Source organism: Diceros bicornis, chromosome 23 (genome assembly GCF_020826845.1).
Source record: "Diceros bicornis minor isolate mBicDic1 chromosome 23, mDicBic1.mat.cur, whole genome shotgun sequence".
Classification (NCBI taxonomy): domain Eukaryota; kingdom Metazoa; phylum Chordata; class Mammalia; order Perissodactyla; family Rhinocerotidae; genus Diceros; species Diceros bicornis.
The window spans coordinates 8,415,339-8,438,209 of record NC_080762.1 but is presented as its reverse complement, the minus strand read 5'-3'; the positions used below and the strand labels follow the sequence as shown (position 1 = coordinate 8,438,209).

General features: G+C 38.3%; 1 protein-coding gene across 1 annotated transcript in view; it reads left to right on the top strand.

Annotated features, from left to right (window-relative positions):
- Positions 1 to 22,871, top strand: part of LAMA2 (laminin subunit alpha 2) — a 572,820-nt gene that overhangs the window by 353,528 nt on the left and 196,421 nt on the right. The window contains exons 18-21 of the mRNA XM_058566315.1: positions 2,188 to 2,274; positions 10,141 to 10,352; positions 15,153 to 15,259; positions 20,966 to 21,146. Coding sequence (XP_058422298.1) covers positions 2,188 to 2,274; positions 10,141 to 10,352; positions 15,153 to 15,259; positions 20,966 to 21,146 — 587 coding nt within the window. The remainder of the gene's footprint in view (positions 1 to 2,187; positions 2,275 to 10,140; positions 10,353 to 15,152; positions 15,260 to 20,965; positions 21,147 to 22,871) is intronic.

Below are 22,871 nucleotides of genomic sequence, written 5' to 3'. Positions count from 1 at the left end.
TTATTTAAATGCATTATGTTAAGTATTTATATTACCAAAAGTTTAAACTCACTTAATTCTTACCAGTAAGTTGAATGCTGGTTGATTATAGGCAGAAGAGAGCACCAAATTAGAAATCATAAGTCCTGGATCTCATGCTAAATTCTCCTGGAAGTTAGCTATGACCTTGGGCAAGAAAAATTATGCCTACCCCAAGCAGCTCATAGGATTTTGTGAAAATGTGATAAAATTGTTTGTAAAAGCACTCTGAAAATGTAAAGAGCTAGTTAAAGCTAATATATTGTTATTGCTTAATTTTTTTTGCCTGAAAAAGCATTGATTTTTGTCAGAGTGCATTTTACTTTACTTCTGTCAGCTTTAACTGACACATGAGTATATTTAAGAATTTGAAATCTATTTTATAAATAGTTTTAAAGTGTCAGAAGTCTTGTCAAGCACCTTTGACAAGATGTATGGTAAACTAATTTGGGATTTAAAAAAATAATGGGTGTGGTTTTCTTTCAGTCACCATGGTCCCACATGAGTGGGAAATCTAGGTCTTTTAGTTAGAGTCATTTTCTCTGTAGATGATGAAATAGTTATTGAATGACAATTATGAAAGAAGATATACACATATTCTAGAGATTTTTCGAAATCTGGTTTTCCCTATTATGTCTGAAAACAATAGCAAATCATGGGTCGAGGATGGGAGAAAATCCTGTTTCTTTCCATTTCTTTCCATTCATGCTCCTGCCAGGAAAATCACCCACAGTGAGCAACTTCTGGATCATGGATGGCAAACCACAGGCTCTCTATAAGACTGTTCTCCTCACACAGAGCACAGGCTAGGTGTTTCTTGACTGGGTGTTTTCATGGCAGCCACCAGAACCCTTTGTTGTGGAATCTTTTATCTGGGTAATATTGTAAACTCAAGATACCCCAGACCAGGTTTTTTCCCCACCCCTTACCTCAACAGTTCATTTAGACTTTCCACTGAGTTGAAATGTTTAAAATGATAGAACTACTTGGTTCTGATAGCTTGCTACTATCAAAAAAATAAGAATTATTAAATCTTTACAGGACTACTATTAGTTAAGCCAGAGGAATATTATTCAAAAGTAGGACCTGTGATCTGGTCTGCACAAAAGTTAAGAAAGTATTCCAAAGTCATGCAAGTGTCAGGAGTAGAAGGAGATCAGGACTTGCAGTGTGTAATTTGTTGTTCTCTCTTTAATTCATTTAGTCATCAAGCAAGCCTCTACTGAATTGTCCTGTCATATATAATAGAAAATAAATCTGTTTAGGGAAAACATAATGAGAGAAAGATTAATTGGGGGCATTTCCTTTTAAAATGGTAGAGCAGCAGAACTCACAGAATTCAGAATGGTTGATGTCTCTTCAGAGAGCCATCATGTCAGTCTTGGGGTAAGGGTTCATGTGTGGGAGTTGAACGCTAAAGCTAGCACGTAAGTACTCTGCTGGTTCCTGACTTGGTGTTCAACTCCTACTTCAGACCCAAACTGGAAATATGTGCAAAGAGAGACGTAAACTTTGGAACATGCCTGAAGGTGTGAAATGGCAAGGTTGTTTTTGTTTGATTTTATTATAAATTTAGGCAGAATATGCATGATTGATCTCTTCCGAAAGCTTTTCGGAGGATTCCATCTGTGTACACAGTATGCCCATGAGTATACATGGGCAGCAGCCTGCGCGCGCACACACACACACACACACACACACACACACGCAACCGTGGTAGCAGCACTGGAAGTAGGAACCCCACCACCACTTCTACTACCACACACTGAGTTTTCTGAAATCTCTAACAGATTTCGGGCTGCTTCAAATTCAGAAGGCTTTGGCTAGAGAGACAGTATGTGAGGCTGTGTTTTGCCAGGCGTTGGGAATCCCAAAAAAGCAACTGTACAATCCTGCTTGTTACTGATGATCACGGCCCCAGAACAGTCAAAAGTCAGTTAGTAACATGTCACAGGGACATTGCTCTCCACTGGGCTGTATTCACATCTGCAGAAATAGCAATGTCATTTCATCCTCAATTGGCCAGACCCTAATCTCTGTGAGACGAGAGTGACCAGCCTATACCCTCGTGTCACAGCAGTACTGGAGAAAGAGAAATGAAAATGTGCTGCTAATGACTTTGTATTTGTGCTTCTTCCTTGTCTCTGTTGTTCCCCTACATTGACACAGCTTTAGCCCGACGTGCCATTTAGACCGAAGTCTTGCATTGATCTGTGATAAATGCCCTGTCGGGTACACAGGACCACGCTGTGAGAGGTAAGCATGTACTACACTGTCTTTCAAAATGATTTCTACCTTGCGAATTATAAAACCACAGGCATTATCATCCTCTGCACTACCCCAGAGAAGCCACCACCCTCAGTGAGGTGAAATAAAGTTTCTCACCACACTTGTCAAACAAATGTATTATATTTTTATAGTTTATTTATTCTCTAGAAATTGCTCCATAAATCTCCATTCACTCAGAGAATGTTTGATTAATGTTTTAACCTTAAAGGTTAAGCATTAGCCCACGATCTTTCTAGAAAGTATTGCTCAAGTGGAAAGTCATGCACTTTAAGATCTATCTTACTGTCTACGTTGGCACTATTTATTTTTCATAATTAGCTTTTTGTCCTTAAAATGTGGCTTAAATGTGTAGTTCATAGTTCAGCCAGTGGTTCATAGTTTACCTTAAATATATTTGAAAATAGAGACAAAATGTAATTTATTGTCGTAATTTCTATCCTCTTCTGATTATTTCTAAGCCAATATTTTAATTCCTGTTGATTTTACCAGGTGGCTTTGAGGAACCATAGATACTATTTTGTGTAATTTGTATGATTATTTTTCCTTCTGAAATCTTTTTGAAGGAAAGATTCTTCTCTATTTCAGTCTCAGTATGAAAATGGTGCAAAATTCTCCCTTGATATCATTGGCATACACAACATCTCTGGTTTTAGCACTGAAAATGGTCCCCATCACTGGGGGGGGTGGGCGGACAGAGGAAGTGACCTGCTTTCACCCATCAGCACCGAGGCCAACGCCACAAGGGGCTGTTTCTGCCTACTCTTTCCTGTCCTCTCGGCAGCCATCACCCCTATTTCAACCGGGGTGCATAGTGTTAATGAAGCAGGAGCCAATCACCCAGAGAGAATGGAGCCAGCAGCTAGCAGTCCGTGGATAAAGCGCCAGTGCCAGTTCCCAGCAGCAACAAGTACTGTCTGTGAGCACGGCAGCTTCTGTGAATTAGATGGAAGAACAGAACTGAGATAAGGAGGATTTATTTGCAACGGAGAAACTAGAGGTCTTTGATTGTGTTAAAAAAAAATAAACGGAGGGCATGCATATATTACTTACTATATAGCAGAACATATCGTTGCCAAGACAGATTTACATCAATCGCCCAGCCCCGCTGTCTCACTACAGGCAACCTTTTTTTTAGCAGCTGGAAAATGACAGCTGCTCTGTCACACAAGGCCATTAAATCCACTTATTTAAGTGAGCATAGTCCCTGATGTATTTATATTGCTTTACTTCATGTTCTGTATTTTTTATACGTTAGACAAGAGTTTTTGAACCATCTATAATTTAAAATCCTGCATTTTATTTAACAAACATCTGCTTGGTAACTACCATGGGCTCGGCACGGGGCTAGATCTAGGCTATAAACAGATGCATTATACCGTCCTTGCCCTCAAGCAGCTCACGTTTTTAATAGGGTGAGAACGGTTGAATGTGTTGGGAGACGATTCTACTCTGAATAATAAAAATCATCAAGGAAAGAAAAACCTGACAGAAACCATGATTTCTTGCCTAAAATCTTTATCAATCTGATTAAAAAGATGGAAACATGCATAGGCAGCTTATCAAATGGCATGTCTTATCTCCAATTCAACTTTTTCAGTCAAAAATAATCTTAAACTATTATTACATAGATAATGGGATACTGTATTTTTCCAGACAGAATTTGGGTTACGGTTTTCCAGGAATATTTTGGGTTTATCATTTCTCTGTATTTATATGAGTCAAAAAGTTGATTAGACGGATCCAAAATTTTAGGAGAAACACTTTTTGAGATGTGCAGGCTGAGATGGAAGGGAGAGACTAAGGGTCAGTGCAAGAAGTAGCTACTGGTTGCATTGAAAGTCTTGTAATCAAAACTATTCTGTAAGTGATGGCTGTAATCAGTTTATGCACATCGTGTACCTCAAATCAACACTGGAAAACTAAAGCGATGTTTCCCAAACCATGGATGTTCTTGGAATAGAGTGCTGTCATCACATAAGTTTGGAAAGTGTCTATTAGCATGTTAGAAGATCTGACATGTCCTAGAGTGAAAAAATATGTTCAATTTGTTCACTCAGCACTTTCTAATCTTATGTGACTCTAAATCCTGTGTTTTTATTATATAGCAAGAATGCATCTCAGACTACAGCTCAGGTGGACAGGAATTATAAGTTTATATTCTTTATCTCAATTTAATTTCTATTTTGAGACCAAATTCTCCATATGTAGGAGCTGTGAGAGTTTGGAAACCTAATCTCAGTCAAGTATACTTTAAACATACTCAATGTTATATGTCAATTATATCTCAATTTAAAACATTTGTTTAATTTTCTCTCCTCCCCCCCTTCCAGGCTTGAACCAAAGTTTTAACAAGCTTACTTAGTACCAAGAGGTTTGAATGCTTGAGCAAGTGAGCGTGTGTGCGTGTGTGAGACTGTGCACGTGTTTTGGGCAATGGGCATACAGCGGGGCCAGCCAGTCCTGAGTAAGTCACCCAAGCAGGTTTCTGCCGACCTCTTCTTCTTTCCTGTTCTCCTGATCACGTTTCCCTTCAGGCGCAATATCTCTCTCCACTACTTTTAGACCACTGCTGGGGCACAGGGCTCATTTTGCAGCTTTCATTCCACACTGGGACCCACTAACACCTGTACTCTCATAACTTCTTTTCCATCTGCCTTTCCAGCTCCATCCCATTTTCTATTTGGGGATGGATTGTAGGAGGAGGTGCCACATTCATAGAAATGGTGACTTTTACAGCCAGAAGTCCAGAAAATTCCTGTTTCTGCTTTCTTCCCTGTCAGATCCCTTCACTCAGTCATATAGCACAAGAAGACCTTGCTGCTTGAGTTGAGGGAATGAAGAAAAATTGTGAACAAGAGAATGACAAAACTAGATACGACAAAATATTGGTGGATATTCTGGCACACATAGAACACTAGTTACAGTTTTTGGAAACTTCTGCTTGGGGCCAAAGTACCTGTACTTTGAGATATCACTGCTTTTCTCTGACTGGGGGGTGTTTGAAACAAAAGAAAAAGAAGAGTCAGGGGGTGGGGGAACGAGATTTTCATCACGGAGCTTTGCTAAGATTCTAGGCTTTTATCATCTGGACAAGAGGAGAAAGAAATAGATAGGCGTGTAAATATATCTATCTCTACCTGTATCTACATCTATAAAGATTAATCCTGGTTAAAAAAAAAAAAGAAATAGAAAAACAAGAAGACAGTATCTTGAAGGGCGGAAAGAGATGAGTGTTGGAGCATCAAGAGACATTAAAAAGAACATCGAGACAAAAGTGAGCTAAATGCTGACGACACCTGCTCTACTGGGCACTAGGCTACTTTCAAAATAAGTTTGTGACCTTAGCAACATATCACACTTCGTGGAGAAAGACATTTGAAAGGACTGGCAAGGTCACCCAGTGGGATCCGTAGGACCACATGAAACTTAGTGGAATACACGGACCCCTTAAACCCTGTCCCATCCCTAGCTGGCCAATTTTTAACAACTCCTCCCTAAATAAGGAGAGAGAGAGGTCAAAGTCAAGACTAATTTCACAGTTGTCACTGAGAACGCAGAAGTTATTTGAGTCTAGTTGCTTAATATTTGGAAAATTCACCTACAGTTTTATCCACATGATTCACTTTCAGTCGGAGAAGTTCTTTTCTGTTTTTTAAATTTCAACTCCGAAATCCTATTTAGATAGTCTTTGCTTCAGAAAGGTCTGATACAGAATCAAGTCTATTTGCCATCTGATCACTATGCTGGCAAGAATTTCTACCCATGCCTGAGCATCCTTGAGTCCTTGAGTCCTTGATGCAGAGCATCAAAAGGTTACAGAAATAAGAGAAGAGAAACAGTTTTGCTTACTTGCTAGTACCGTTAGCAAAATTGTGACTCCAAGTGAGGTTTCAAGAGGCTGCTCATATGTGGTTGTGCAGTTTATTCATTGCAAAAGTACTCAGCCAAGGGGGAGTTTGAGGGCTTGAATCCAGCGTGCCCTCTTCTTGCTAATATGCCTACTGTGCTGTGCCTGGGTGCCCAGCCGTGCCCTCTATCTCTTCATTTTTCTGCATATGCCCAGAGAAGACCCTTTTTTCTAATTTGCAGAAAGGCGCCATATAAGCAGGCAAACTCCCTCAGTCTTTCGCTGATTGGGTCAGACGGGAGGTAGTAAGAATACAGTGTTATTGCATACCCTCTCACATTTATGCTTCAGCCACCCTCCTCTGTGTCTTGGCCAATACTGTTCCCTCTGCCTGGAAGACTGCAGCCCTTCTACTCCTCCACCTGAGACTAGCCCTGCTCCACTCTTCAAGTTCAGCTCCACCATCCGGAAAGGGACCTTGATTCATCCAAATCTTAGTTGGCTGCCCTTATCTATGCTTCAGTAACAGCCTTTGCATATCTCTAGCAGTTCACGGCTACATTTTTAAGTATATCTTTCTTCTCCATGGACTGTAGTGTGAAGACTGTGCCTTATTTTAAATGTTAGTATCATGTAAAAGTGCTCAGGAGATGATTGAGGAAGGACAGGAAGGGAGAAAAGCAAGAGTTTTTCTAATTTGCTTACAGAGATTGAAGCATTGTTTTAAGTCTATAGATAATGGGAACCTAGACCACAGATTTTAGTCAAAAGTTATTGAAAAAATGACGGAGGAGAATCAGATAAAAGTCACATCAATGCTGCTTTCTTCTTCTCGTTGTTTCTCTGCACTTCTGCCATTTTCTCTCTCTCTGCCTCTCTCTCCTTCTCTCTCTCTCTCCCTCTAAAATTGTTCCCAAGTTGTCAATAGAAACAATCATATTACATAACTGCGTGTGTTATCTGGAGTCTCATCTAGGTTTAAAGGGTCTCTTTCTAAAATATTGCCATTTGATTTGAAAAAAGTTAGCAAATGTGGAAATGGATAGTGCCTTTGTTATGTCAAGATGTCCATCTCTAGCAAGGAATCCAATAAACTCTGTTAAAAAATGTCTTCATTCTGCCTTGTATATGAAAATGAGAGGACTTGAGATCTCAAATTGCAATTCATTTTGATGGAGTGAAAATCTGAGAAGCTGGAAAAATCTAAAGGACTGTGGTTTACACTAATTTTAATTAGGTGAATCCAACTTGATCAGAATATAAAAGACTATTACTAATAATAGTTATATGATTAACAGTATTGTATTCACTGACCCTAGAATTACTTTTTCATTTCTATTGAAACATTTTATAAGTAAGAATACTGTTCTGTGTATAGAAAGACACACACATAGACACCAGTAATAAAACCTAAATGCGCACTTTCAGTAAAGTGGCATGTGAATTATCTATCATGTGTTCAAGAAGTTTCCTTGCATGTCCTACAACAAAAAGTAAAAGACAGATTCTTCTTCAGTTATTCTATTTAGTTGTAGTTATTTTCTCATGGACTGAGGGTTTTTTTTTTTATTGTAGGAGAATTTTGGGCTTACTAATCGGTATCTATGTTAAGAAAAATTCCCAGATCTTGTTACGTAATGCCATCTCTCCTGAGGGCAGTAAGTCATTTTGAGGAAAGTGAGCTAAAAATAATGGGCTTTCTTTGGCTGTGATAATGATCATTGTATATCATTATTCTAGTAGAGCAAAGTTACTGTCCTAATGGTAAACAAAATGAGATGTGAATATATGTGGATGTGATCATAAGCTCTGAATATCAAGTAAAGCAAGAAGAATTGGGTTAAAATTCAAAAGGATCTTATTATTATCTTTACTGAATACCACTCCTAAAGGGATTGTGGGGGAATTTTATGCACTAAAATGTTAGTTCATATTTTACCATAGAGAATTAATAAGCAATTATATTTGTGGGTGGCAGCATTCCTCCAAGCAATATTTATACAATGACTTTTACAAATTCTGAGATATTTTATGAATATAATTAAAAATAATAAACTCATTTTAAAAACTATGATAAAAGTTTAATTCTACAAGATTATTATGGCACCTTTAAATGTTCTGGAAACTTAGGATAATCAATATATCTTACCAATTAATGACTTTGCCCCATAATCATGATGTTATTGAAATATCCTCATATTATGTATTAGATTTAAACCCTTTCCATTTTGAATGGTGGAAATTCTCTACACAATGACTTACGTACCTCTGAGTAGATGAGCACGACAGTAGTGTACTATTGAAATGATATTCTCCCACATTGTTTTTGTTCCCCGTCAACTTTGCCCTTTGCTGCAAAAGACTCTTTATTTTGCTAAGATGGCACAGATAACAGAGCTGGACTGACCGTAACACTTCAGACGGACTGTTTCGTTTCGCCTTTGGAAAGTGTGGCTTAATATGAAGCATGAGCAAATGTAACTGAAAGAGAAGGCCGAGCAGAATATAAACAGGTGCTTTCTATGAAGGTGTGCCTGTGCATCTGCAACATGAAGTAGCATTTTAAAACATAACATGTGGATAAAGGGAAATTTGACACTATAATTTAAAAAATTTTCTCTGCCATACCTCATAGATAAATGATCTTTTGTTTTTTCAATAATATGCAAAATAGTGTTCAGTTCTTTAAAAAAAAAAAAAAGAGGGCCAGCCCCGCGGCTTAGCGGTTAAGTGTGCGCGCTCCGCTACTGGCGGCCCGGGTTCGGATCCCGGGCGCGCACCGACGCACCGCTTCTCTGGCCATGCTGAGGCCACGTCCCACATACAACAACTAGAAGGATGTGCAACTATGACATACAACTATCTACTGGGGCTTTGGGGAAAAAAAAGGAAGGAGAATTGGCAATAGATGTTAGCTCAGAGCCAGTCTTCCTCAGCAAAAAGAGGAGGATTAGCATGGATGTTAGCTCAGGGCTGATCTTCATCACAAAAAAGAAAAATAATTAATTAAATAAAGAAAGAAAGAAAGAAAAACGAAAAAGGAAAAGGGGCGCTGGCCCAGTGGCGCAGCAGTTAAGTGCGTGCGCTCCTCTTCGGTGACCCGAGGGTTCGCAGGTTCAGATCCTGGGCACACACCGACGCACCGCTTGTCAAGCCATTCTGTGGCGGAGTCCCATATAAAGTGGAGGAAGATGGGCATGGATGTTGGCGCAGGGTCAGTGTTCCTCAGCAAAAAGAGGAGGATTGGCATCAGATGTTAGCTCAGGGCTAATCTTCCTCACCAAAAAAAAAAAAGAAAAAGACCTAGAGTTTGCTAATATGAGTTGTGGCCACAATTAAGTGTCACCTTATGGCATAATATGCAGGCATACATGCTTCTCAGGAAGAACTCTTCAATGAAAATCTGTCTGGATACGCAAATACATACAAACCTATTATTAATGCAGAGATGCCCACAGCCCCCACCTAAATGATAATGAGAATCTTTTGAGTCACAATTTTCTATTTAATAAATTCTGAATTCTCACTGCTGAATTTCCTTGTGAGCCTGTTTCCTCATAACAAGCTTTTTCTGCAGCAACAAAAAATATGAACCTTACATATTTGTACAGAAAACAACCAATTGGAGTCGATACATACGACGTGTTGTACTACAAAGGCTTTCCAGCATGGACCTGGATTCCTCTAGAGTGCCAGCAGCAGATTTCTTATTACACTTTAGTCTCGTCTTCAGTACCGGTGACAAGATTTTTTTTTTTTTCTGGCTGAAATCTAATTACTAGTGGGGCTGGCAGGATTTCATCTTGTATCTACTCTGCAGTTATAGAAAAACATTTTTTTAATCACCTTGCATTTGAGAAAAGGAGCACTTAGAAGGAAAATATACCATCCTGGGAGAGGGATATGATGAAAAAATATATAAACATTGCCCCCAATGGGTTTCATGAGTCCCTCCAAATACTCATTGATGAAATTTTTCACCTTAGGTGTGCAGAAGGCTATTTTGGACAACCTTCTGTACCTGGAGGATCATGTCAACCATGCCAATGCAATGACAACCTTGACTTCTCCATCCCTGGCAGCTGTGACAGCTTGTCTGGCTCCTGTCTGATATGTAAGCCAGGTACAACGGGCCGGTACTGTGAGCTCTGTGCCGATGGATATTTTGGAGACGCAGTTGATGCGAAGAACTGTCAACGTAAGTCCTGAACTCTGGATGCCCCTGACAGAATTGATACATTGCACCTCAAAGTAGCTGATGAGTTCTTGAGTGGGGATCGGAGAGAGGGAAATTATGTGTAATACGTGTATGATAGATGCACAGAGTCTTCATATTCTAAAATAATTTTTTGTACTAATAGAGTAAATCGTTTGAAAATTGCTGCATTATTGAAGTGTCATAGTTTTTCAAATGATACACGTATTTCTGTTTACATGTGGGATGAAGATTTTAAAATAAACTTAGGTCCATGACAGGAGAGAAGAATTTGGAAATTAGGTAGGCACTGTTTATCCTTATTGTTTATCTCAGTACTAATCATTTTCTTGAAATAAATTTGCCCATATTGTTTTATCAGTAGGTGTTAATCCGTTATGCTTTTACATGTGAACTTTACATTCTTGTCTTTCATAACAGGTGTAAAATTCTGCCAATATTTTTACACACTTGAGTTTGTAGTTGTTGAGTGATTAACCTTCAATTTAGGACTATTCATAGAATGCTACTTCTGTGTTTTCCTTCCACAAAATTAGCGACTGTACAGCTTCATCCATATTAGTCAATACCTTTCTCCTCCCATCTTCACCTCCTTAGCCATATTATTCAGTGTTGCGTAGAATTTACAAATGCTTTATATCAGCGGTAATATAATATTGAGGGAAATCCTGTTGTGGAGGCTCAAAATGGAATGCGAGCCCGTGTTAGCACTGAGGGCTTTACAATGACTGCCTCATCGACTTCACCTGCTGTCCCAATCTTTAGGCTGAGCAGGTTATGATACCAGCCCTACAGTTCACGTCTGCCGACTTCATTAGGTAAGAAGGGACTCTTCTAATCATTCAGTTGAGTTCCAGGACCCGCCAAATCGTAGAAATTGCTGGAAATGTAGAGTCTGTTGTTTTCTCTGCTGTAAACACCACAGACCTGGTAGAGCACCCCATTTCAATAAGAAATGGGTCTTTCTCCTCATACGTTTGGAAGATGACTGCCAGCTTTTTGTCATTTAAAAATGACAAGTTGTGAAATCAAAAACAAATCACTCTCTGGAACAATCAGCATCTATTAATATCACCTGTAAATGGGTAGTTTTTTTAAAGCAAAATGTCCAACAGGTTCAGAAGTGCCTTTACGTACTGTGGGTTTATGGTATCTGTGTAAAATTGTAAGGAGCTTAAGAAATTCTCCCATTCAAAGATGCCATCTAAGATCTACCCTTTCTAGCTATGCGACCCCGGGCAAAACATTTGACATCATTGACACTCAGTTTCCTCATCTACATAAAGGGTCATAATTTTCTGTGGGGATTAAGGGTCTAGCACATAGAGGGTATCCAGTGAGCTGCCTGGGGTCTGGGATGCTCACACGTGGCAGCTCCTTTGGTAGTCAAGCTCCGCTCCTGAGTATCCATGGTCCCCTAATTCTAGGGCTGTGTTAATCATTTGATGACCTCTTTTCTGTCTTCCAAAAACCCCCTCCATAAAGTTGAGGAGATTGTTCCACTTATTTTATTGTGGTAAATTGAGGATCCATGGCATGAAGTCTTAAGAACATGTAGAAGAATATGGTATCAATACATTTTTGAACCATCACTACTTTTTATACCACTTGCCATGGGGTATAGACATGATTACAGTTTTCAATACTCTTTGGCATATAAAAATATAAGAAACTCATTTATTATCTATTTTTATAATGTTTTCATAGATACAATAGCTCTTCTATGCGTAGGTGGTAAACCTTCAAGAAAAGAACACTCATGATAAACCACTATTTTAGTTGCCTCTAGATTTGTTCATGAAAAGTACACCATTATAAATAAATATATGTTGCTTTTTAAATTGGTCTATATTGTTTGTGTCATACATTTCGTTGAAAAATGCCACTTAAAAATTCTATGTTGTGGGGCCAGCCCAGTGGTGCAAGCGGTTAAGTGTGCGCGCTCTGCTGCAGCGGCCCCCAGTTCGCCAGTTCGGATCCCGGGCGCACACCTACACACCGCTTGTTAAGCCATGCTGTGGCGGCGTCCCATATAAAGTAGAGGAAGATGGACATGGATGTTAGCCCAGGGCCAGTCTTCTTCAGCAAAAAAAGAGGAGGATTGGCATTGGATGTTAGCTCAGAGCTGGTCTTCCTCATGAAAAAAAAAAAAACATTCTATATTGCTTACGTTATTTTTAAGATGACATTAATTATGGTAAATTTAATCTTGTATTCCCCACTCTAAGAAAAAAATAGCTTCTAAATCCCAAATTACTTGAGATTTTAAAAATTGATGTATAATATACATAAGAAACTCACATAAAGATATTATAAGTATATACTACAATTCTAGTGTCCAAATGAGATGAATATTTAAAGAAAATATTTTTTTCAGCCTTTTCTCACACCTAAGCTGTAGACCATCCTTAGGCTTTTGCTCTCAGGGAAACAACGGGCTACTCCTCAATGGCCCCCCAAGAAGTATCAAGTTAGCAGACACTGAAGGCCAAACAGCTGGAAGAAAAATCAAGCAGTTTTTAGAAAAGCAGTGGAACCAAGTAGAACCTCGAGCCAGGTGAACAGAAAGGTAGCATAGCTGATGGAGGAGCTATTTATAATGTATTTATAAGTTGTGCTCAAATCAAACATCCAGAGACATGAGATATTGTACAGAATTTACCAAAACCGTCTATGTATCGTCTAAATTCCCATGTCATCGCCCCCTCACATTTTTATTCTGGTATCAATGCAGTTATATGTACCATTAAAAATACACTTGTAGAGTTCAGTGTGAGCCATTGATTACTGTTCTCTTTGTGAAAAGGCCACTTAATTTTTAGACTGATTTATTATATGTTTCAGAATAACACCAGACAACTTCATAACACAAAAGTGGCAAAAGATTACTTAAACCAAATATATTTTCTATCTTTGGAGATAGTATATAAGTTGTAAAACCAAAGTGATTTTTAAAAATTATAGTGCTATATTCATAATACACTGGAAGTGATGTTTTTATCTCATATAGTTTTCTTTTTTATTGAATATATTTTACATATAACATTATGCAAATTTAAGGGGTACAGTGTGTTACTTTGATACATTTATATATTGTAATAAGATTGCTGTTGTAGTGATGTTTATCCCATTATATAATTATGGTACAATATTGTTGTCTATATTCATTATACTGTGCATTAGATCTCTAAAGCTTACTTACTACTCTATGCAAGTTTGTACCCTTAAACAGCATCAGTCTTATCCCCCCCACCCATTCCCTGGCAACCACCATTTTGCTTCCTGTTTTTTTTTGAGTTTGACTTTTTTAGATTCCACATATAAGTGATATCATTCAGTACTTGTCTTTCTCTGTCTGTCTTAGCATAATGTGCTCAAGGTCCATCCATGTTGTCGCAAATGGCACGATATCCTCCTTTCTCATAGCTGAATAATATTCCATTGTGTACATATACCACTTTTTTAATCCATTCATCCACTGATGGACATTTAGGTTATTTCCATGTCTTGACTATTGTGAATAACGCTGCAATGAACATGGAAGGGCATATGTCTCTTCAAAATACTGTTTTCATTTCCTGTGGATATATACCCAGTAGAGGAATTGCTAGATTGTCTGGTAGATGTGTTTTTATTTTTTTGAAGAATCTCCATATTGTTTTTCATAGTGGTTGGACCAGTTTACTTTCCCACCAACAGTGCACAAAGGTTCCCTTTTCTCCTCATGCATTTGTCCATTTCGCCACAGCATTTGTTATCTCTTGTCTTTTTGATGATGGCCACTCTAATGGGTGTCAGGTGCTATCTCCTTGTGGTTTTGATTTGCATTTCCATGATGATAAGTGATGTTGAGCATCTTTTCATGTACCTGTTGGCCATTTTGATGTTCTCTCTGGAAAAATGTCTTCTTAGTTCTTATGCCTTATATACTTTTCTAATCTTAAATATATATATACACACACACATATATATATACACACACATATGTGTATGTATATACAACAATATATAAATAAATATATTTATATTTCACCTCAAGCTCATTTTTTGAGCTGAACACAAAAACTGGCACATAATAAATAATCATTAAATAGAAAAAAATTAATTAACATTGATTAATAGCATTAATATTATGCCATGGGTGCTATTAATTTTGATAATTTCTCAAGATTATTTTAGATCTAGAGTCAGTATGCATTACTTATAATGAGTATACTATTTTTTATAATAGTATAGTATATTATTAGTATACTATATTATATAACAATATATAATAATATATATTATTATATAATAGTAAACTATTAGTATAATATAATAGTATAATATGTTATTTCATAAAAGTATACTGTTTTTAACATTACCCCAATGTATCTATGAAGAAATGAAACAGCTGGAGGAGTGATGAAAAGAACATTTTACCTGGAGTCAGGTCACTGAGGTTCTAGACTCGGCTATCTCACCTATATCACGTGGCCTTGTATGAGTTATGGCTTCTTTGAATTTCAGCGTCTTCATTTTCAAAATTGGAATAATACTGATGACATTAATATTTTAATAGCCCATGATGTGCCAGGCACTGTGCTAACCTTTACATGAATCATCTCTACAGCCTGTAGAGTTGTTGTAAGGATCAAATGATGTAATGCCTAACAGAACACCTAGCAAATCAGAAAACATTCTATTCGCCACTGTTACCATCTGGGGGATGCTCTTATTTAACAAGACTATTAAAACTATTAGAAACTTTTTCCCAACCACAGATCTCTCTTCTCTTTGCAGCTTGTCGCTGTAATGTCAACGGCTCCTTCTCGGAGATTTGCCACGCTAGGACAGGACAGTGTGAGTGCAAACCCAACGTGCAGGGGCGGCGGTGCGATGAATGTAAGGTAAGGAGTAGGAGCCGACTGGTGCGTGACTTCCTCCTGGACAATTTTCATTAGCTTTCAATGACATACGCCTTAGGATATTGAAAGAAGGCTTCAAGATGATCTAATTCTACATGTCAAATTACTGTGATAATTGAAACGTTTTTTCAAAATAGAACCAAATTCGCCATATACTAGCATCTGACCTTCAACTCGTATTTCCTTGGCAGTGACTTTGTGTAATATTTACTGTAATTCAGGTGTTTCTGAAACAACATACAAATTTTATCTCAGTCTATGAATAGTAAAACACTCTTTGCCTTGCTTTTATGTTTTTGGCCGAATAAAATATGTCACACCTTTTGCTTTTAGTGAACACTTTGTTCTAGTTCCATCATTTAGAAGTTAGTTCCAGTGAGATCTCTACTTAACGAAAGTTTTTAGTAGAGAAGCTACTCAAGGTATTTTCTAGATACATTATTTTGCTGAAATGACACAAAAATCAAAATATTTTGGTCTCCATTCCTGAACGCGTTGCCCTGCCTTCAGTGTGGCGAGCACCGTGAGGTTCCTCCACGAGAGCGGGTGGGTTCGCATTACCTCTCTCACATAAATCCGTAATTTTGGTGATCAAGACTGTTAAGCAGAAACAAGCATTTCTCAGATGTCAAACTGGCCTTTCTGTAGGAAGTTTGAAAATATCATCTGCTTCTATCTCCTGAATAATATCGTATGCTCTTTTTTTGTTTTATTTTTCTGTTGGCTTGTAAAGCCCGGTATGTGGTGGGACCCAGAGAAGCGACTCTGTGTGTCGTGTGACTGCAGCCCCGTTGGCTCTGTGACCCTGCAGTGTGATGTAACCGGAAGATGTGTCTGTAAACCAGGCTTCCTAGGGAAGCAGTGCAACCTGGGCAGGCAGGTGCACCGGCAGCAGGAGCAGTCCCAGAGAGCGCAGCGGGTGCTGGGGGCTCCCCAGAGCTGGGGGTCCAGCCACTCCAGCGGGTGCCCTCGGGGAGCCCATCGGCCCGCGGCTCCGGTAATCCCAGCGGTGCTGCATGGCTCGGGCCTCAGTGTGTGTGTTCTGTGTGCTGTGGCTGACCTTCTCTGTTGACATTTTACCAAATAACAGTTGCTAAGTGTGCAAATTGCAAATGCAAAAGCTAGATAATTCCTGATTGAAGTCTTGCCTTTTAAAAATAGCTAGCCATGTGTTTTTAAAAGTATATTCAAATTCACAGGCTCACAAAAGTTTCAATTAACCATGGAGATGTAGAAAACAAAAAAAAATGTGTTTGTAGGAAACTATAACAGAAGTGGAAGGGACCTCAGGCATCATTGGGAACAAACTCACTTCTATGAATGAACAAATGAAGGGAAATTTGGCAAAGAAAGTGACTTACCCAAGAAAATTCAGGTCATTGATCTGCCATTTGGCTGACATTTCATCATAATTATTAATTCTGTTACATTTCCACGTCAAAATTTTGCTCATGTATACCACAAACAAAAGAAACACATTTTTGCACACTATATGTGTACAACACACACAAAGAAAAGAACACAAAAATGTGGCCCCCTTCTCACAAGGCAGAACAAAACAACTGCTGGGAAGAGGAAGGGAGGAGGGAAGAATAGGTCCATGGCCAAACTGCAGAGTAACAGGAGAGAAGACTTGCCAGCACAGAATCAGAGCCTGTGGGCGAGTTGAAGGCAGGGGATAGAAGAAGGTGAAAGTAAAAAGGAAAGAAGAAGAAGAAATTCGTGGTTTTATTTCTTGGCTCTGTATTGACATTTTAAGAGAACTAGTTCTGTTATCAAACTGCCTGGGGTCAAATCTCAGCCTCACCGCTTCCTAACTGTAAAACAGCCCCTTAAATCTTCTGTAATTCAGCTTCCTCATCTGTAGTGGGACCCACTTCATGGGGTTTATGTTGACTTGGATCCTCCAAGGAGCAAATGCCCAGAGATTTACTGGGGGAAACACCTGTGAAAGACGAAGGGGGAGAGAGCATAGTATGCAGGGAGCCTTCTGCTGCAATGCAGTCTATGTGAAAGCAGAGAGGGAAGGAAAGATTGCCTCATTTGGCGCATTCTGTCAAAATCCAAAATTCTTGGCCAGGCTGATGGGAAGTACCCAAGCAAAATTTGCCCATTAGAGGAATCCTGGTTTGGGCAGAAAATTTCTCATACTTTATAGTAATCAGTCATTGATTGGAAGAAGCACTACCTGATGTGAGCTCCTCCAGCGGATCCAAAATAATGAAGTGTGGAACCTAGAGCTAGTCAATCAGCAACGCGCCCACTGCAGGTTCTCTTGCAGGGAGATCTGTCCAGTAAGCTCCATGGCTGTTTCCAGGGGTAGTTGTTAGAACAGCGCATCTGGAGGGGCTGGCCCTGTGGCTTAGTGGTTAAGTGCGCGCGCTCCGCTACTGGTGGCCCAGGTTTCTGATCCTGGGCGCGCACCAACGCACTGCTTGTCCGGCCATGCTGAGGCGGCGTCCCACATACAGCAACTAGAAGGATGTGCAACTATGACTTACAACTATCCACTGGGGCTTTGGGGAGAAAAAGGGAAAAAAGGAGGAGGATTGGCAATAGATGTTAGCTCAGGGCTGATCTTCCTCACAAAAAAAATAAATAAAGAACAGCACATCTGGAGACACGCATCTGGAGAGTTCCTAGTAAATGTTAGGTATTATTACTATTGTTATTAAATGAAGAAATCTTTAAAAGAGATTATGTTTCTGAAAATAAATGCATACATTTAAAAGAAAAGGACAGTAACGATGAAAACATCTCCAAAATATAAATTTAGCAAAAACTCAGCCCTCATTCATTCTCTTTTCCTACGTATCCTACAGCACTGCTGTACACAGTGGTGTTTTGTCCTGAGATCTTTTTTCCTCCCAGGCAGTACGCGTGAGAGTGAAGAGCACGGACTCTGAAGCCAGGCTGGCGAGTTTGGAGTCCTGACCCCACAGTTGGCTAGCTGGTGACCTTAGGCAAAGTACTTGACCTTTCTGTGCCTCAGTTTCACCCCTCTGTAAAAAGGTGACGCCAATAGCTATCTCCCAGGATTGTCTTGAGGATTAAGTGAATTCGTGTTTGTAAAGGGCTTTGAACAGTGCTTGGCACATAGCAAGCACAATATGTGACTGCTAGTCATTACCCCAAATGAGAATAATTTGTGGGAGCTCTTCAACCGTCCTGCTGAGACTGAAAGGCGCTCCCTCCCACGTCTGTTTCACCTCCTTCGTCTCGATCACTGCATAGGGATGTTTGCGCCTTAAATTGGTTTACCACAGGGGTTTTCCCTAGGCTCTGAAATAACTTTTTGATACCAAAATTATTAAAATTTTATTACTGAAATTTGGTGGTATTTGTTTTGGTATAACTTAGTCTTTAAAACTACATTATTTAAATACTTCAAAAGTATGGTAAAGACCTATCTTTTTATATGTTTCTTTACATAATCAACTTTGGAATTTTTAAAAAACTAATTATTTGGAATTTTATTTAATATTTTATTGACTTATTCATTAAAGATATATATATGGTAACTGAAGAAAAATTTAGGAGCTAAAGAAAAATGTAAAGTACTATTTCTACAATTTAGGTTTCTTTTTTTTTTTTTTTTTTTAAAGATTTTATTTATTTATTTTTTTCCCCCAAAGCCCCAGCAGATACTTGTATGTCATAGCTGCACATCCCTCTAGTTGCTGTATGTGGGACGCGGCCTCAGCATGGCCGGAGAAGCGGTGCGTCGGTGCACGCCCGGAATCCGAACCCGGGCCGCCAGCAGCGGAGCGCGTGCACTTAACCGCTAAGCCACCAGGCCGGCCCCGACAATTTAGGTTTCTAAGTCAAGAAAATTTAGGAAATAAAGACAATGCAAAGTACTACTTCTATGATTCAGAATTTTTTTAAAATCCTATTTTAGTATAGTAAAATATAGGTCTAGCCTTTTTTCTATGTATATATGTTTCTATTTGTGTGTGTCTGAGTGGTATGTGTGCCTTATAGGTATGTAATTAGAATCACAGTGTATATATAATTTTGTATTCTGCTTTTTGGAATTTTACTTAATGCTATATCCTAAGCATATTCATATCATTAAAACTGCTTCAAAACAGGATTTTAATGATTGCATATCGTTTCATAGCATGAATGAGTCATAATTTGATTTATTCAACTTTTCCTCTAACACTGAACATTTAAGTGCCTCTCCAATTACTCACTGTGATGAATAATATTGTAATGAGCATGCTCCTACTTTAACCATTTTCCCAATTTCTGATTATTTCCCTAGGCCAGGTATCTAGAATTTTACACTGAATTGCTTTTTATGAATAAAAATATTATGTTTCAATTTTTCCTTGTATAGTGACTTTAATTTCAAAATCATGTATCTAGGTCACTTGTTCAAACTGATAACATACTTTCTTCTTTAATTATATAGTGAAATCTGAATTTGATCTAGAAATAAAAAAAAAGTCAACAGTAAATACAAAGATTAAAATGATTATCAAACTCAGTCAACCCATTTTACATTTAAAAAACAAAACTATTCTTAGCCACAGTCATTTCAAAAGACTAATTTTCAGTGTGTGATTTTGTTTTCTAGAACTTATTTTTAATACTTGTTAACAATAATGGCCAAAATATATAATGAGACATTCATTTCTCTTTGAGTAGCTCACATTAAGTAGCAAGATTTATTTTTACCAAGAAGTAATTATTAAGTCTAATTTTCCAAAATGGGAATTATTTTTACATAGAAGTAATTATTGAGACTAATTTTCCAGATTAAAGTATCATAACAATGTGACATACTTCTATTTAAAAAGACAACCCTGACGTACTTTAAATAAGATATGTGCTTTTCATTTTTCTAGTAGGAGTGCTCTTTAATCCATCAGTATTTCTAACGTAATCTCTCTAGGTCTGATAACATGTATTTCAAGAAAGTCAGCGAAAGCTAGTAATGCTTGACCATAGAAGTTTATTTGTTATAAATAGATAAGCAATATGCTTATGAATAACTCATCAGAGAATAAGTTTCCTTTCATTTACCTAAACTGGTCCTTTGATATGTATTCTCACAGATCAATTTCCATTGTTAGGATGAAACCCAAGAACCTAGATGTTTGTCAAACCCATTATTTTGTCAGTGTAGGCATAACCTGTAAGTTTGAGCCCTGTGGTGATGATTAGAAGTATTTATGGATATATGACAACAATTAGCTCAAATATTAGAGGAAATAAGATTTATTTGAACATTAGCCTGCTGGTCAATAATATTGAAAGCATTTTTACCAAGTAGAAGAACTTAATAAGATCTGGAAATAATCAATTCAGATTATTAGGAATGAAGCAAGAAAAAATTTCAATTAAAATAGAAATGCCACCCATAGCTTATTTCCACATTGCCCTTAAAATCTTGGGGAGTATAGACAAAAGCTGTTGAAAATATAACAGACTGAGTGGTAGTGCCCTAATTCTGCCATTAATCTTGATGAAATTTCAAAGTAGTTGAACTTTTCACTTTGGATATCATAGAAAAGGTCCATTAGATTAAATGACAACCCAATTGTCATCACATCAGTGAAGAACCTTGACAACCCACAGGCTCCTCCTTTCCCGCCTGATCTTTTGGTACTGTGCATCTTATTTCATAAAGAATTCGTTGATTTAAATTTAATTGTTCTCTTTCCTATTTTATGCCAGCCCAAAACCTTCGGGGTACAATCAGGAAGGGGGTGTGTCCCCTGCAACTGCAATTCCTTTGGGTCTAAATCATTCGACTGTGAAGAGAGTGGTCAGTGTTGGTGCCAGCCTGGAGTAATGGGAAAGAAATGTGACCGCTGTGCCCATGGCTATTTCAACTTCCAAGAAGGAGGATGCACAGGTCTGTAAATAAGACTGACCCTATGCATTCATTCTCTGGTTTCGGTGTTTAGGCATCCGTAACAGTTCTTGAGGGTTCCCAGAGATTAAAGGAAATGCACCTTGACAACAAATATGTGATACAAAATATTTAACCTAATAAGTAATGTTTATTTATTTTAAATAAATTAACAAATGAAACACATCTCAATTTGAAACACTGCCCTATAAATACCTGTGCTTGCAAGTACTCCATAAAAATCCATCAGCAGATCCCATTCTGCTGTTTCCCTTCCTGTCTGTAACTCCACTCTGCCTGTCACTCAAAGGCTACTGCAGCTTGAAAGTCAAATGTTCAATTTTCCTGGTGCCGGTGTTATCTTAGTTTAAACTTGACTCGCAAGCTAATACAGTTCAACTTCTCCTTTTCCTATTGCAAAATTGGTACAAGGATCAGGAAAGTTAATACCTTTCTCTGGTAGAAAAAGTATGTTTTCACCTACTTTCAGGTGCCTTGTTCTGAGAAAGAAGTGGATTGGCTCTAGATATTTGCTAGTTCACAGGACAGTGCAGGCAAGGGGTTCTAACCGTGATTCCCTCAAGCAGTGTTCTCATGTGCCCATCGACAGCCTTCCCACAAATCATGAATCAATAAACAGGAATTAGGGGCCAGCCCGGTGGCATAGCGGTTAAGTTCATGCGTTCCGCTTCGGCGGCCCAGGGTTCCCCAGTTCAGATCCTGAGCACGGACCTAATCACCACTCAGCAAACCATGCTGAGGCGGCGTCCCATATAGAAGAGCTACAACTCTACAACTATGATACACAACTATGTACTGGGGCTTTGGGGAGAAAAAGAAAAAGAGGAAGATTGGCAACAGATGTTAGTGCAGGGCCAATCTTCCTCAAAAAAAAAAAAAGGAATTAGCACACTATAGATGAAAGTAAAGATTGAACATTAGCCTTGACTTATATGCCATAATTTGGAATTGATCCTTATTCCAACAATCAGGCTGAATATTACCTTTGCTTACTAAACTCACTGATTCAACATTGATGATATTCCTATACTCTCAGCACCATGATAAATGCATGGTAAGATTTTAAGACATTATTATTGACCCTTGTAGCAAATTTATGTGAGAAGTGGCAGAAATAATATCTGGAATTATTTTAAAAACCAATACCTTTCAAATATTCTCAACCACTTTCAATATACAGTTTTTATCATAAATTAAAACATTATAAGTTATTCTGAATGTTATAATTGTAGATCCTCTAAGAATCTGAATATTATCTCTAAGCCAATATCTATATCTACTAAAAAATTATAAAGCTGCATTTTAAAATATACTGTTTTTTTTTTTTTTTTGGTGAGGAAGATTAGTCCTGTGCTAACATCCTTTGCCAATCCTCCTCATTTTGCTGAGGAGGATTGGCCCTGGGCTAACATCTGTGCCCATCTTCCTCTACTTTATATGTGGGACACCTGCCACAGCATGGCCACACCTGGGATGCGAACCTGTGAACCCCGGGCCACCAAAGTGGAGCGCACAAACTTAATGACTATGCCACCGGGCCAGCCCCTGTACTCTGTTCTTTACGTCCAACTCTAACATTTTAACTTAATATGAATTAATGAAGTGGTACTATGCATTCAAATATATCCATTACCAGAAATTATAAAAGAAGACAAGAACACTATTTAAAATTATGAAATGGTAATATTTTAGAAATGCAGACTAAGT